General features: G+C 33.6%; 3 protein-coding genes across 3 annotated transcripts; 2 read left to right on the forward strand and 1 right to left on the reverse strand.

Moving 5' to 3' along the window:
• Positions 1-1242: 1242 nt before the first annotated feature.
• HELRODRAFT_160432 (hypothetical protein) lies at positions 1243-2441 on the reverse strand (the record flags this gene model as incomplete). The annotated part of the gene is made up of 2 exons (XM_009017391.1): positions 1243-1405; positions 2233-2441. The coding sequence occupies 2 exons, from the start codon at positions 2439-2441 to the stop codon at positions 1243-1245; spliced, it is 372 nt and encodes a 123-aa protein (XP_009015639.1).
• A 3749-nt stretch (positions 2442-6190) lies between these two features.
• Positions 6191-9182, forward strand: HELRODRAFT_160433 (hypothetical protein; the record flags this gene model as incomplete). Its single annotated transcript, XM_009017392.1, has 3 exons — positions 6191-6229; positions 7823-7958; positions 8773-9182. The coding sequence occupies 3 exons, from the start codon at positions 6191-6193 to the stop codon at positions 9180-9182; spliced, it is 585 nt and encodes a 194-aa protein (XP_009015640.1).
• A 3142-nt stretch (positions 9183-12324) lies between these two features.
• On the forward strand, positions 12325-12811 carry HELRODRAFT_160434 (hypothetical protein; the record flags this gene model as incomplete). The annotated part of the gene is made up of 2 exons (XM_009017393.1): positions 12325-12382; positions 12531-12811. The coding sequence occupies 2 exons, from the start codon at positions 12325-12327 to the stop codon at positions 12809-12811; spliced, it is 339 nt and encodes a 112-aa protein (XP_009015641.1).
• Between the last annotated feature and the right edge of the window lie 1083 nt (positions 12812-13894).

Here is a 13894-nt window from a genome sequence, read left to right on the forward strand (position 1 = left end):
AAAAATAATTTCCTTCAGTTGACGTTAATTTAAGAAATAAACAGCAAATTTGTCATGTTATTGTTATTAGTTGAGCATCCCATTCCAAAGGCGTGAGCTGCATGTTCTCGTTCCCACTACGTGTCCTTCACTTCTCATCATTTTACACTCCAACAGAGCTTAAATAATTTCGTAATACTGTAAGTTTAATAAAATAAAGCAATGAAATAAGGCAAATATCAAATTTATTTGAAAATCTAGAATGTAGAATTAAATAGAAATGAGCTGTTTGAAAATAAAACAATAGTGAACACTACGAAACAATGAAGATAATTGATGCAAATACTTTGTTAACTCCGTGACAGCGAATGGCAGTAATAACATGATTTGTGATGGCTCGCATCTTCTAAGTAGCAGTTTCACTGATTCATTGAGGTGATGACGCTTAAGCCAGCACACATTTGCTCAAATTTTCAAGTATTTACCCACTGATAATTATTGTTTGCTTGAGATATGTTTTTATGGAAAAGTGTTGTTTACATTTCATACGTGCTACCATCAAACTGAGTTATCATTGCTGAAGTGAGGACAGCTGCGACGGTCGCGATAATGATGAGGGCAAAGGACTTCCGCAAATAAATTTTGGTGGGGTGCCCACAAAAAAGTTCTTACCCCAACCTCCCAATATATTTAAAAAAAAAACAATCCAAAAATTGGCACTGCTGTTTGAGTATTTTTTTAAATTTAATTTGCACATGAAATAAAAAAATTATTAAAAAGAGTGCCAATGAAAAAAATATCCTCAATTTATAAGGAATAATTAAAAAGTCACGAAGTTTCAATGGATGACTTTTGTTTCTTACATTGACAAAAGCAAGATTTGGTTGGCAACACAGATGACGGCTGATAATTTAATTAATGAAAATAATTTAAAGCATTTTATGCTCAGAATTAAATGATAAAAATAATTTCAACAGAATAAATTAGCGGTAAATAAAAGTGAAGGTGATGTGATATCAGCAATCAAATTGAGACGTTGATGTGACAATGAAGTCAATGATTATATTGCAATGTTTGATGACATCACAAATGATAATGCTGCAATGTTGATGTAATGATGACATTGAGGATAATACTTTAATCCTACATTTTTTTAGCAACAGAAAAATGAACATGACCGATGTAATTTTAATCAAGATGATCTCCATATAATTTCTGCATTAAACAAAAAATGTGCTGTGGTGTGGTCTGCTGTGGTGTGGTCTACTGTGGTGTGTTGTGGTCTGCTGTGGTGTAGTGTGGTCTGCTGTGGTGTAGTGTGGTCTGCTGTGGTGTAGTGTGGTCTGCTGTGGTGTAGTGTGGTCTGCTGTGGTGTAGTGTGGTCTGCTGTGGTGTAGTGTGGTCTGCTGTGGTGTAGTGTGGTCTGCTGTGGTGTCGTGTGGTCTGCTGTGGTGTGCTGCGTGTTGCGTTGCCTACAGCGAAGCCTCATAGCGTAATCAAATCTTTTTTCCATTAACAAATTCAACTTTTATAAAAATAATAAGACAAACAAATGAAAATTTGTAGGTCTTTCAGTTAGCTAAAGTACTGCAAATGAATAAAATAATGAATAAATAAATAAATGAACCAATAAATTTTAATCAATTTAAAATATTTATTCATTCTTCGCCCTTGTTTTGAAAAGGATTTTATAGTATGTAATATAGAATATAACGGGCAGCTTGCGAAACAACCGTCCTAAACAACACCAGTACAAAAAAAACTTCCACACATCGCTTAACAAAATATCTTTCTTCCATTTTTTTCAAAATTGGCTGAAAAACACCTACAAAGTGTATTAGGCTCTGAAAATTTGCACAATCGACCGACCACAAAAATTTAATACGAACATACAAAATTTAATACAAACATACAAAAATTTAATGTAAACATACAAAATTTTATTACAAACATACAAAAAATTAATACAAACATACAAAAGTTTAATACAAACATACAAACTGGACGCATTTGCGCTCATAAGATAGAAGAAGACCAACACGAATCAGAGAAGATGCATACACCGACCCAGCCACCCACCAACATCCATTTTTGACAGGCTCCAGTAAAAACTCAGTCGCGTGCGTATAAAGAACGTGAATTATTTACAACTTTAATTATTCATAAATCATGTTTCCATCTTAATGATTACAAATGTGGGTAAAAATATTTCAACCTTTGTTGTTACAGCTCATTTGCACGTGTAACACCTACTCCACGTACAACTCCTCCACCACATATAACTCCCCCACCACGTACAACTCCCCCACTACGTACAACTCCTCCACCACATACAACTCCCCCACCACGTACAACTCCCCCACCACGTACAACTCCCCCACCACGTAAAACTTCCCCACCACGTAAAACTCTTCCACCACATACGACTCCCTCACCACGTACAACATACAACTCCACCACATGCAACATCTACATCAAAAGCCATTAAAATATTAACAAAGCTGTATTCAAAAAGCGGCTTCAACAAAACAGTGACTACGCGTGAAGCGGATAATTTAAAGAATTAAGCCAAAACAAGCAGAGGAAAGAAATAAGAACAAGCAGAACAGAAGTGAAAAAGTTTCATCTGATGCCTGCCTCATGCTGCTTAATTGGATTGCTTCAATGAAGTTACAAGGCTTAGCGAGCATTTTTAATTCTGCCTACTAGACTCACAGAAACGTTCAAACAGCCTTTGAGTTGAACGACTGTGGACGTATTTGTTTGCGAATGAACTATGAAAGGAACATAGTGTGTGCGTGCGTTCAAGTGTATTTGTACGCAAGTGTATGATTTTGTACACTTAAACATGTTTATGTACCTACATTGTTCAACAATTTCAGTTTTTTTCTTCCAGTAATTTTAAGGGTACTAATAAAATAATGCTAACTCAGTTGAAATCGTAGATAGTGAAAGAAGTTTGAAAACATTTGTACAAAAAAACAAATTAACGGACGTTGAATCATTTCTAATAAAGAGTGAGCAAATTATTCATTCTTCACTTCCTCTGCTCATCAACAAGCTTCACCTAAGTGAATAAACAAATGTCGTTCAGCCAAGTGTTATGCAAATACTTGCAAATAAAACACAACACAATGCATATAATACCATACAATAAAATATGTATACAATGTACAATACAATACATTACAATACAATACAGTACATATACAATGGGCCATACACAACCATGTACAAAACAAAACAATGTATACAATACAATACGCGAGAGTACTGCACTTCAGAGTGTAGAATACCAGACTCCAGTGCAAAAAATCCAAAATTTAGTGGAATTAAATTGAATGCACAAACGAACAGACGATCCCATTGCATCTTAAGTATTGCTGAAACGAACCAACACACACTAACGAATTTAAACATGCGTTAGTCTCAATTATCGGCGTCCAATAAATCAACAATAAACTTCAAGTGGCGTTCGACAAACAGCATAAATCAATTAGCCGAACATAATTACCTGACAGCATCTTGGCGGGAGACTGAACGACAAACATTCAACAATTTATACCGGGAGGAAACAAAACAAATCGTCCGCCACCCACCAATGATCATTCTTAACCTTGAAAATGGAAGCTAAGTACGTCAAAGGGAACTTACATTGGCAGCAGCACTAAATAACGTTTCAAATTTTTAACTTGCGAAATAATGAAATCTACAATGATATCATCATAACATTAACATAACATCAACGGTACAACATAACATCATCAATGGTGCAACATCAACAACAACATCATCAACAACAACAACAAAATCAACAACAACAACAACAACATCAACAACAACAACATCAACAACATCAACAACATCACCAATACATCAACAACATCAACAACATCACTCCTACAGCAACATCAACAACAACATCACCACCACATGAACAGCAGCAGTAACAAGGTAGCACATATTTAATGTGAGCAGCGAACAGACGTCATAAGTAGCTTGCGGATGAAGTGAGCATGTGTGCTTCTTTTCTGCTCAAAGACTTCTTTGTTGCTTTGTTAGTGGGAGCAACCAAATGAGCACATGACCGAATGGGTATACGTTATAATTCATGCATTTGTAATGCCAGCCAGCGATATGCCAACATGTTCACCTGCTCTTGTTGTTATTCAAATTTCATGCTGATAAATGTTCCGTTGCAAGATACATTGTTCTGTCCCTCAGTGTTGTTGTTGGTGTTGCAATGATGTTGTTGTTGCAATGATGTTGATGTTGCAATGATGTTGGTGTTGGAATATGTTCCGTTGTAATGGTGTTCTGTTACAACGGTGTCGGTAATTTTACGCAAATTGTTTTCTAGCGTCATCATATATTCTTTATTACAAAGGCTGCCTGCTCAACGAATATAAATACGTTGTTTCTGCACTGACTTTATTTGAAGATAACAAATAATCAAGATAATAGTAATTAATTGAAATTAATCATATAGCGCAATTTATAACTACATATATATACATATATAGATATATATTTGTGTTTGTGTGTGTGTGTGTCTGTGGCAAATGCAAATGCAAATAAAATAGGCGTATTTTTAATTTCTATTATGTGTGTTGACAGTAGGAATATATGAAAATAATTAAATTTATTGGTGACATTTCATCAAAAGAGTAACATAATCTCGTAAATTTATTAAAAGATGATTCATTCGATTAATAATTTAATTTATTTTTTATTATTTCTTTCGTTCTTACATTCATTCATTCATCATTCATTCATCATTCATTCATTCATTCATTCATTCATTCATTCATTCATTCATTCATTCATTCATTCATTCATTCATTCATTCATTCATTCATTCATTCATTCATTCATTCATTCATTCATTCATTCATTCATTCATTCATTCATTCATTCATTCATTCATTCATTCATTCATTCATTCATTCATTCATTCATTCATTCATTCATTCATTCATTCATTCATTCATTCATTCATTCATTCTTTTTTTCGTCATTCGTTCACCAGCGTCTTCAATCTAATTTGTTATTTTTTCGCCGTTGTTGTGGTCATCGTTTGTTGTTGTCGTCGTTTGTTGCTGCTGCTTTTGTTGTCATTGTTTGTTGTTGTCAACATTATGCTGTTATCGTCAATCATTTATTGTTGTTGTTGTTGTCGTTATTTGCTGTTGTTGACGTCGTTTGTTGTTGTCAACGCTTGTTGTTGTTGCTGTTGTTAATGTTATGGTTATTATTGTGGCGGTTTTTGTTGTCCTAGTTGATTTTGTGGTCACAGTTGCTGATGATGTTGTCGTTGTTGATGTTGTTGTTGTTGTGAATATGTCTTTCCACGTTCACTTCTCTTGCATATTTTTGCATTATTTTTTATACGATATTTTTTTTTTCATAAAAATTTTTCACATTAAAATGTCTTTTAATTTTGAAGGGAAAAAACCGTGGTTGTGACATTGAGTGGTAATATATTTTCATGTCACAAAAAATTATTTCAACTATACTTCAATTGTTGAATATTTAATAAATTCCATCTTGTTTTCTATTTAAAATTTTTGTGATTTATTTAAATCTAATGAGATACATATTTTTCTTCTGATTTGTAAGAGTTGTTTAATTATTCAATCAAATCAATTTCTACGTACTAGTAAGAAAAGTTTGTACTTTTTATCCTTTCAAATTTTGTTCAAATGAAAAAATTCATTTGAACAAATTAAAGAAAGCATTTCATTACGTTAAGCATTTCATATTTTTATTTATTTTTTAAAAAATCGCAAGCAATCGATAAAGGAATGCATAGGTGCAACTCATCCAAGAAAAAATATTGTAGGTGCATAAATTTGAAATACACAAGCATCCGCTCTCACAATCATTTTTAAACATTTTGTGACATTTTCAAATGAATGTTGATAAAACTTAGGACATTTTTTTATACTCTATGGATTTGTAAACTAAGTCATATAAATTGGAGCATTTATATCGAAAACGTAAAGTCTGATAGAGTGGTTAGAAAAATTTTTCTTTTTCAAAATTTATAATTAAAGTTTGAAACTATTGAAATGAAAACATTTTGTTCCGTGTTGTTGAAACTTAAAATTTGTTGCAATTTGAAGTTGTCGATACACATTGCTGACAACTGCTGATAGTTCATGCATCTTATTTATTTACAAGCGATAGCAATTTAATTAATTCATTAACCATGGCAGCGTTCCTTCAATTCCTTCAATTCCGTGTTACGGTGTGGCAAATTTTGGTTCTGTAACAACAACAACAAACAACACAATCACAAAAACAACAATGACGATAAACAATAACACAACACCCACCACCACCAACAAATTGTTTCATATTCTCCTACAAATCCTTACATAAAACACCTTCCTATACAATTTTATACTTCTGTTATTTTTAACAATTGCATGAGAGAACATTATAAACTATCGTACGCACGTATTCCACGCAATGAACACGCGCTAATACACGTTACGAAATTTTTTTTGGTAAGAATTGAAACGAGTTTTTGGATATGAAAAAATATTTTGCGTTCATTTTAATGCGCTCATTGAGTTTGCAGTAAATTAGCATTAGTACTTGAGGACTTCTCGGCTGAATGGAGGATTTTGTAAATAGTATAAATTAAAAGAATTGCATGGCCAGAAAGCATCGTGGACAATGTAAATTTTGGTATGCAGCTGCCAGAACATTCCGCAGGTTTTAATGAAAGCTTTGGAACATCCGGTTCCAAAAAATTATGACCGGGCAAATCTTTAAGCTCCCAAGTAAAAAATGTTGCGTTAGAATTACTTTGTGCTACTATTTTTATCATTTCAACAGTTTTTCCACAAAACTTGTTTGTTTCGTCCGCCGGTGCAAAATAGATTTTTGTTTGAAATTAAATGTAGAACATGATCCTAATTTTATTATTAAAAAAATGCAGAAAAAATTTATCAACCGGTATTTGAAATGCTTAGAACGACAACATGCACACACGCAGATGCTTATCCATGCGCTGGAGCGTAGGTTTTTCCACGGGAACGTTTGTTAAGCCTCTGACTGCTGAAAAACTTTTCAGTTTTTCAAATTAGCATCGAGTGCAAATACATTTATTGCAGAACATATCTACAGACACAAAGAAACTTTCACAAAGCATCGACAGCAAAGCTAAAGCATTCTTTTAGCAAATCGGTCTAACGTTCAGTAACGCGAGAAATTTAAAAGAGATAAATTGCGTTATTTGAGGAGTCCTTGTTGTGTCTGTGCATAGTTGTAAATTAGCTTGTACAACAAAATAACCTTTATTCTTGAAACGCTTTGCTAAACTAGTTTTGTAGGTTGTTCGAAAAGTTTTCGTTGATTAAATTTTTTAAAGAGAAAGACATGTTTCTGATGATAAATTAATTTAAAGTGCAGCATAAAAATGTTGCTTTCTCACAAAAAATTTTTTGCGAAAAATTTAATTTATCAAAAGATTATCCAACTGTATTAATGCAACATCTCAAGAATAGCACAAAACCAATGCAACATGATTAAACAACACGTGCTACAAACATACAATATATCCAAACAACGCATTATCTAGCCCCAACAACAATATCAACACATCATCCAACATCAACGACGACATCATTCAACAACAACGACGACATCATTCAACAACAACGCCAACATCATCCAACAACAACATCGACATCAACAACATATCTCCCAGACCCAACACCAACTTAATAACGAAACATGATGGTTCAAAAATTAATCACAAACAATCAATTAAGGAGTTTCAGCGCAATGAATTATAGATTATAAAATAAATAGTTATGCACGTGCACGGCAGCTAGCAAGCGAAAGAGATGAGGAGGACAACGTGGAAGAGTTGAGGCATGCCAACGATGACATGTGTTCCTACTCGGTGCAGTGCAGATATAAAGAAGCAATAAAGAAGCAGATGCAGATCCTAAGAATGCCTCCATGTCGGGAGCTACCGTCCCGCAATAATCCCCCACGTCCAACAATAAAGGAAGGGGATGAGTGAGTAATTGATGCATCGTTCCTCACGTGACGTTATCGGAATTCAAGTTTTTCTCCATCATTCCCTTTATGTACAAACAAACATACAAACATACATACATACATACATACATACATACATACATACATACATACATACATACATACATACATACATACATACATACATACATACATACATACATACATACATACATACATACATACATACATACATAAATACATACATACATACATACATACATACATACATACATACATACATACATACATACATACATACATACATACATACATACATACATACATACATACATACATACATACATACATACATACATACATACATACATACATACATACATACATACATACATACATACATACATACATACATACATACATCATACATACATACATACATACATACATACATACATACATACATACATACATACATAAATACATACATACATACATACATACATACATACATACATACATACATACATACATACATACATACATACATACATACATACATACATACATTCATACATACATACATACATACATACATACATACATACATACATACATACATACATACATACATACATACATACATACATACATACATACATACATACATACATACATACATACATACATACATACATACATACATACATACATACATACATACATACATACATATATACATACATACATACATACATACATTTCTTCACTCAGCGCTAAACGAATACATTTGTCGGCTCTTCTCCAAGGCTTCAATCCCAGTTCTCAAGGAACCATCCGGCATTTCTGCGCATGATGGTAGGCGCCCGGACGGATGCACACTAATACCTTGGAGAGCCGGCAGATGTTTGGCGTGGGATGTTACGGTCCCTGGCACCCTTGCCGAACGATATGTAAACCTGACAAGTAAAGAATGCGGTTTGGCCGCGGCCAGGGCAGCGGACGAGAAAATGAAAAAATATGGGAACGCCCTCCCCTCGATGGAATTTTTGCCAATATGTATCGAGGTTCTCGGCCCGATGGACCCCAACACCCTTAAATTTCTTAAGGCAATATGTAAAATGATCGGCGTCAGATCGGGCGACAGCAGGGAACTGTTTTTCGCAACTAACCACATTTCGTGATTGTTGCAGCGGTTCCTGCGTGTCTGTGTGCTTGAAAATATCCAACTGAATGCCGACATGTGCAATTAACGACAAATCAAAGTGTTAATCCATTTGTTACTTGATGTTTGACGGTTCAGTGTCACTCAACATGTTTTGGTTTTAACATACATACATACATATAAATACACACACACACACACACGCACGCACACAAATATTGTTTATTAGTATGTTTTTCTTTTACCTACATCAAGTTTTCATTAAAATCGACTTGTCCTGGAATGCAAGGATGAAATAGAACGACATAGCATGAAGACAAAAATCAACATCGATATATAAAAATAGATTGAAAGCGTAGAACTTCTAGTGCTACTCTGAAAGCGAGCGAGAATGTTGACATTATCAATTGTGCTTTGGAGATATGAAAATGAATAAGCATTAGCATTTGCATTTATCCATTTTTAATCAATAGCAGAGCACGCATTCGAAGGCAACCTTTGATCGCCGATTTAGCTTGAAGATCTTTTCTAGATGTGAACAAATATTTCGGCCAATAAGAAAGCAGCAGGCAATACAAAACTCATCATCAAACTCAACAAGATATTTACGCAAGAATAAATCCTTTTGTTGCGTAAAAATATACGTAACATATATTTACCAACAATTATTTACAAAACTCTCAGTAGATATTTATATTTATTTAGTAGATATTTATATTTATTTAGTAGATATTTATATTTATTTAGTAAATATTTATATTTATAAATCCAAGAACATTTGAACAATATGAGCATAGAAGTTTAAATTTAATATGAGATAGAATCTTTGACAGGAAATTTCGTATTCAATGTTCGAAAGGTAGGATGTCGTGTCGTTAGTTCCCTGGTCACGTGGGAAGCCGCTCATTCAGCAGGTCGAGTTGTATATTTGAGGAAATTAAATTATTCTTCTGCTGTGCGAGTGCTTCGTCTTTATGTCTCAATTAACCAATGCGTAATGCTAATTAACATCGAGTCGGCATTGTCTGCAAGGCACTTAAATCTCAACCCTCACCTGTCTATGTTTCCATTATTCTTACATGAACATATTCTATATTGTATGAACATTTATTACCCGACTCATTCTTCGATCGATATGATGCCTCTAATTAAAATATGCTTAATTGAATGAAACTTTCTATTATTTTGTTCAGTGTTACTACAATACCGACAGTGAATTCGCCATACATGTACTCCAAATAATTATATTGGTTATTAACAAAACTGATAATTCAAATGAAAGAAATACACATAGTTAGTTAGCCATCATTTTTTTCAATATTGGTTTTTTTGAACTTGCAGCTGAGCGGATGATTATTTAACGATGAAATGTTTTTTCAGAGCATACAGTATTGATGGTGCATTGATGGGTCGTGCTTTCACATTTTTGAAACTTTGAGAATTTTATATATGCCTCTCTCTGTTTGGTGAAAATGTTTGTACACGTGATTTATCGAACGTTCCCTTCTTGTTAAGCTTTGAGTTGAGTGCTACTGATGAAGGAAAGTTTTTGTTCGTCCGCCTCTGCACCAACACGCGCCCGCTTCAATCATTCCACTGCAGTCGCTTTTTATACAGACAAAGTAAATAAGATGCTTTATTAAAATATTTTTCAGTTAATTTTTTTTTAAATAAAAACTCACAAATTTGTAAAAACAAGTTAAATATTTCATTTCATTTTTTAATGTTCAGCTAGACGACAACTTCTAAAATTTCTAGACAATTCATCAACAAAGCTGCACAACAACCAACAACAAACAAATTAACAGCTGTATCTAACAAATTTAAAACGCCTGCTTATTATCTTTTTAAGTTAGCGCTTACTTTTACAAGCAACAATAATAACGTAGAGCACATTTACTGTTGCTAAACAGACGTACCAGCACAAACTAACAAGGGTCATCAGAGGTTGAAAGTTGAGCAATTATTTTTAAATGGCGCGACTGAAACATCCAATTAGAAGGTCTAGAAAGCCAACAAACATCGCAACATTTTAAGAAGAAAAAATTGACATTAAAAGACAAAGGAGAGGTGAAACACGCAAGAAAGTAAGTAGCTCGTGCGTGCATCGTGGCCAGGTTTTCCCAAGTGCATCCAACCGTCGAAGCATATACATCTCAACTCAGATTGATATATTTGTATCTGTCCTGCGCTGGTTCTGACATAAAGAACGGATTGTCCTGGTTTTAACGTCATCAAGCTTAAATATATTTTTACGTGAACTGTACAAAACATATTGATAACAAAGTTGGGATTGTTAAGAAGATCTCGTAAAATTTTACATTTGAAATTCTGTTTGCATGTTTTACGATAAATTGTGTAAGAAAAATTGATTGGTAGATTGATAGCTCGCAAGAATGCAGACACTTGACTAGAAGCATTTGACAATAAAAATATGACACCACTCAAATATTTGAAGCAAAATATATAGTTGCCAATGGAAAGCTAGTTTAAACGTTTCAACATGGAAAATATCATGTAGGCATATTTAAAACATTTAACGTTGATAAAACCAACAGTATATAAAACGCGGACACAAAAACGAACTAACCTGCGGTCATGATGATGATTGACAAGACGACATACTTAATTTACTCCGCTTGTCTGCATTGAGACAATTAGAATACATTATTCTTTCAAAGAAACAAACTTTTTCATGAAAATTAAACATACTTCAATTTTTAAAATCTTCTTGGATAGAATTTTTTAAAATTTCTATAAAATATAAAAATATAGAAAGATTTAAGCCAATTGGAATTTTTACACGCACTGCGCAGCAACAAAGGTGCAGAAAATAATAGTAAAAATAAAGAAAGGTTGCAAGTTGACAGTGGCCATTCTTCTTCGAATGATTTCCCAAACCGAGAATACATGCTGCTTTACGGTGACGGCTATGATTAAAATACAAATTTATCTGGCAGTAATTATTTTCACAAACATTTACGTGGTTAACCCCATACATGTGTATGCAACAACCTTTTTTGTCAGGAATATTTTTATAAATTGGTCAAATTATTTTTGGCCTTGCTTGAAAAGCCATATTTATAAATTTATAACAAAAGTTAACAAACGGGGCAAACATATGACATCTCTTCTCATCCTCGATGTAGTAGCAGATAAGCATGTCATATTCAATTGCCAGTCCTCTCATCTTTGTTCCTGATATTTTATTAATGTCATGTTCGACGCATAGTTAATGAATGATTAGAGATAGAATCATGCAATTCAGCCAAAACATCGAAAGATGAAAACTGGTTGATTTTTTCCATTTAAACACTAGCTTTATTTTATTCAATTAATTATCTTATTTGCAAATTTTTTTTGACAGCCACTATGTTCGAAAGCTCTTCATCCACGCCAGTACAACCAGCTGAAAAAGATAAACATGCCGCAAGTTATGTAATGGATGAAGACGAAGACTCGTACGTGAAGAGAGGAATGAGAAATCTAAGACTGGGCAAAAGATTCAGACCATACAGAACAAGCGACTTGGACGACGATTACTTGTCCGATGGAGAGTACATCATCGAGGACAAACGTGGAATGGGAATGCTGAGACTCGGCAGATCAGACGAAAAGAGAGCAATGAACAGACTGAGGCTCGGATAAAAATTTACCAAAGAACTCAAGCAATTCAATAATTTTAATTTATCATGTTAAAACAATTGAACGCACTTTAAACTTTTTGTAATTCAAAGTTTTGAACCATTTAATTAAATTTAATTATTTGAACTTACGGAATAAACAATTTTATTTCGATTTGTTTTAAATCAAAATATTGGTTTGATTTTTGAAATTGAAAGAAAATCCTAAATGATCAAATTTACGCCAACTTCATGTCAATAAATAAATAAAAACGCGTTTTATACTTGAATATACGTTCAGGCAGTTACATGTAAAAATTAATAAAATGTGGAACTGTGATGTGGATGTAGGTATAATGTGCACCTGGATATTGTTTGCAACGGATGAAACATGTTCCTTACATTTGTTATTTTCGTAATCCATAATAACCAGTCCCAGAGGCCAATCTGTACAAACATACATCAACTGAGGATAAAAAAAAGTGTTTTACTAAAAAAAAACTCACCGGGAATTGTTTCAAAAATGTGACTATTCAAAAGAGAAAGTTTTTCGTGCTTGTCAGACAGGCCTAATGATCGAGTGAGCACAAGCTCCATGTAGTTACTGCTGAGACACAAGTCAGTCAAATACGTCTCCTGCAAATCACTGTACATCACTGCATTTTCTTCAAGTGTCTTGAGGGGATAAAGCTTAAATAAGCAGTCATGAAAAACAAAAATACGTATAATCTGAACATACCTTACTGCAAAATTCAAGGCTTTTCGTTTTTAAAGTTTTAAAGAAGTTGTGTGAATGGAGATCTATTTTGAAAATTGAAGAGATGTGAGCAAAATCACCGAGCAGAAAAAAAGTCATGGTCCGTGGAATGGGAGGATGCATGCCTTCTTCGTGATATAAGCATGGTTTGATGACACAGCTTGATGAATTGTGAAAAGGAAATAGGGAAAGAATTAATTTTCTGCACTCTTCTACATCACCTGAACCTTCTAAAACGTAAACACTATCATCTACCCTCACTTCAGATGTGTCACCTAAATTAATATTTAAAAGCAACATAGTTTGATTCAGCTATTTAAAATTTTTTAAATGATATAGAGTTTAACAAAC

This window comes from Helobdella robusta (assembly GCF_000326865.2).
Source record: "Helobdella robusta unplaced genomic scaffold HELROscaffold_2, whole genome shotgun sequence".
Taxonomy (NCBI): domain Eukaryota; kingdom Metazoa; phylum Annelida; class Clitellata; order Rhynchobdellida; family Glossiphoniidae; genus Helobdella; species Helobdella robusta.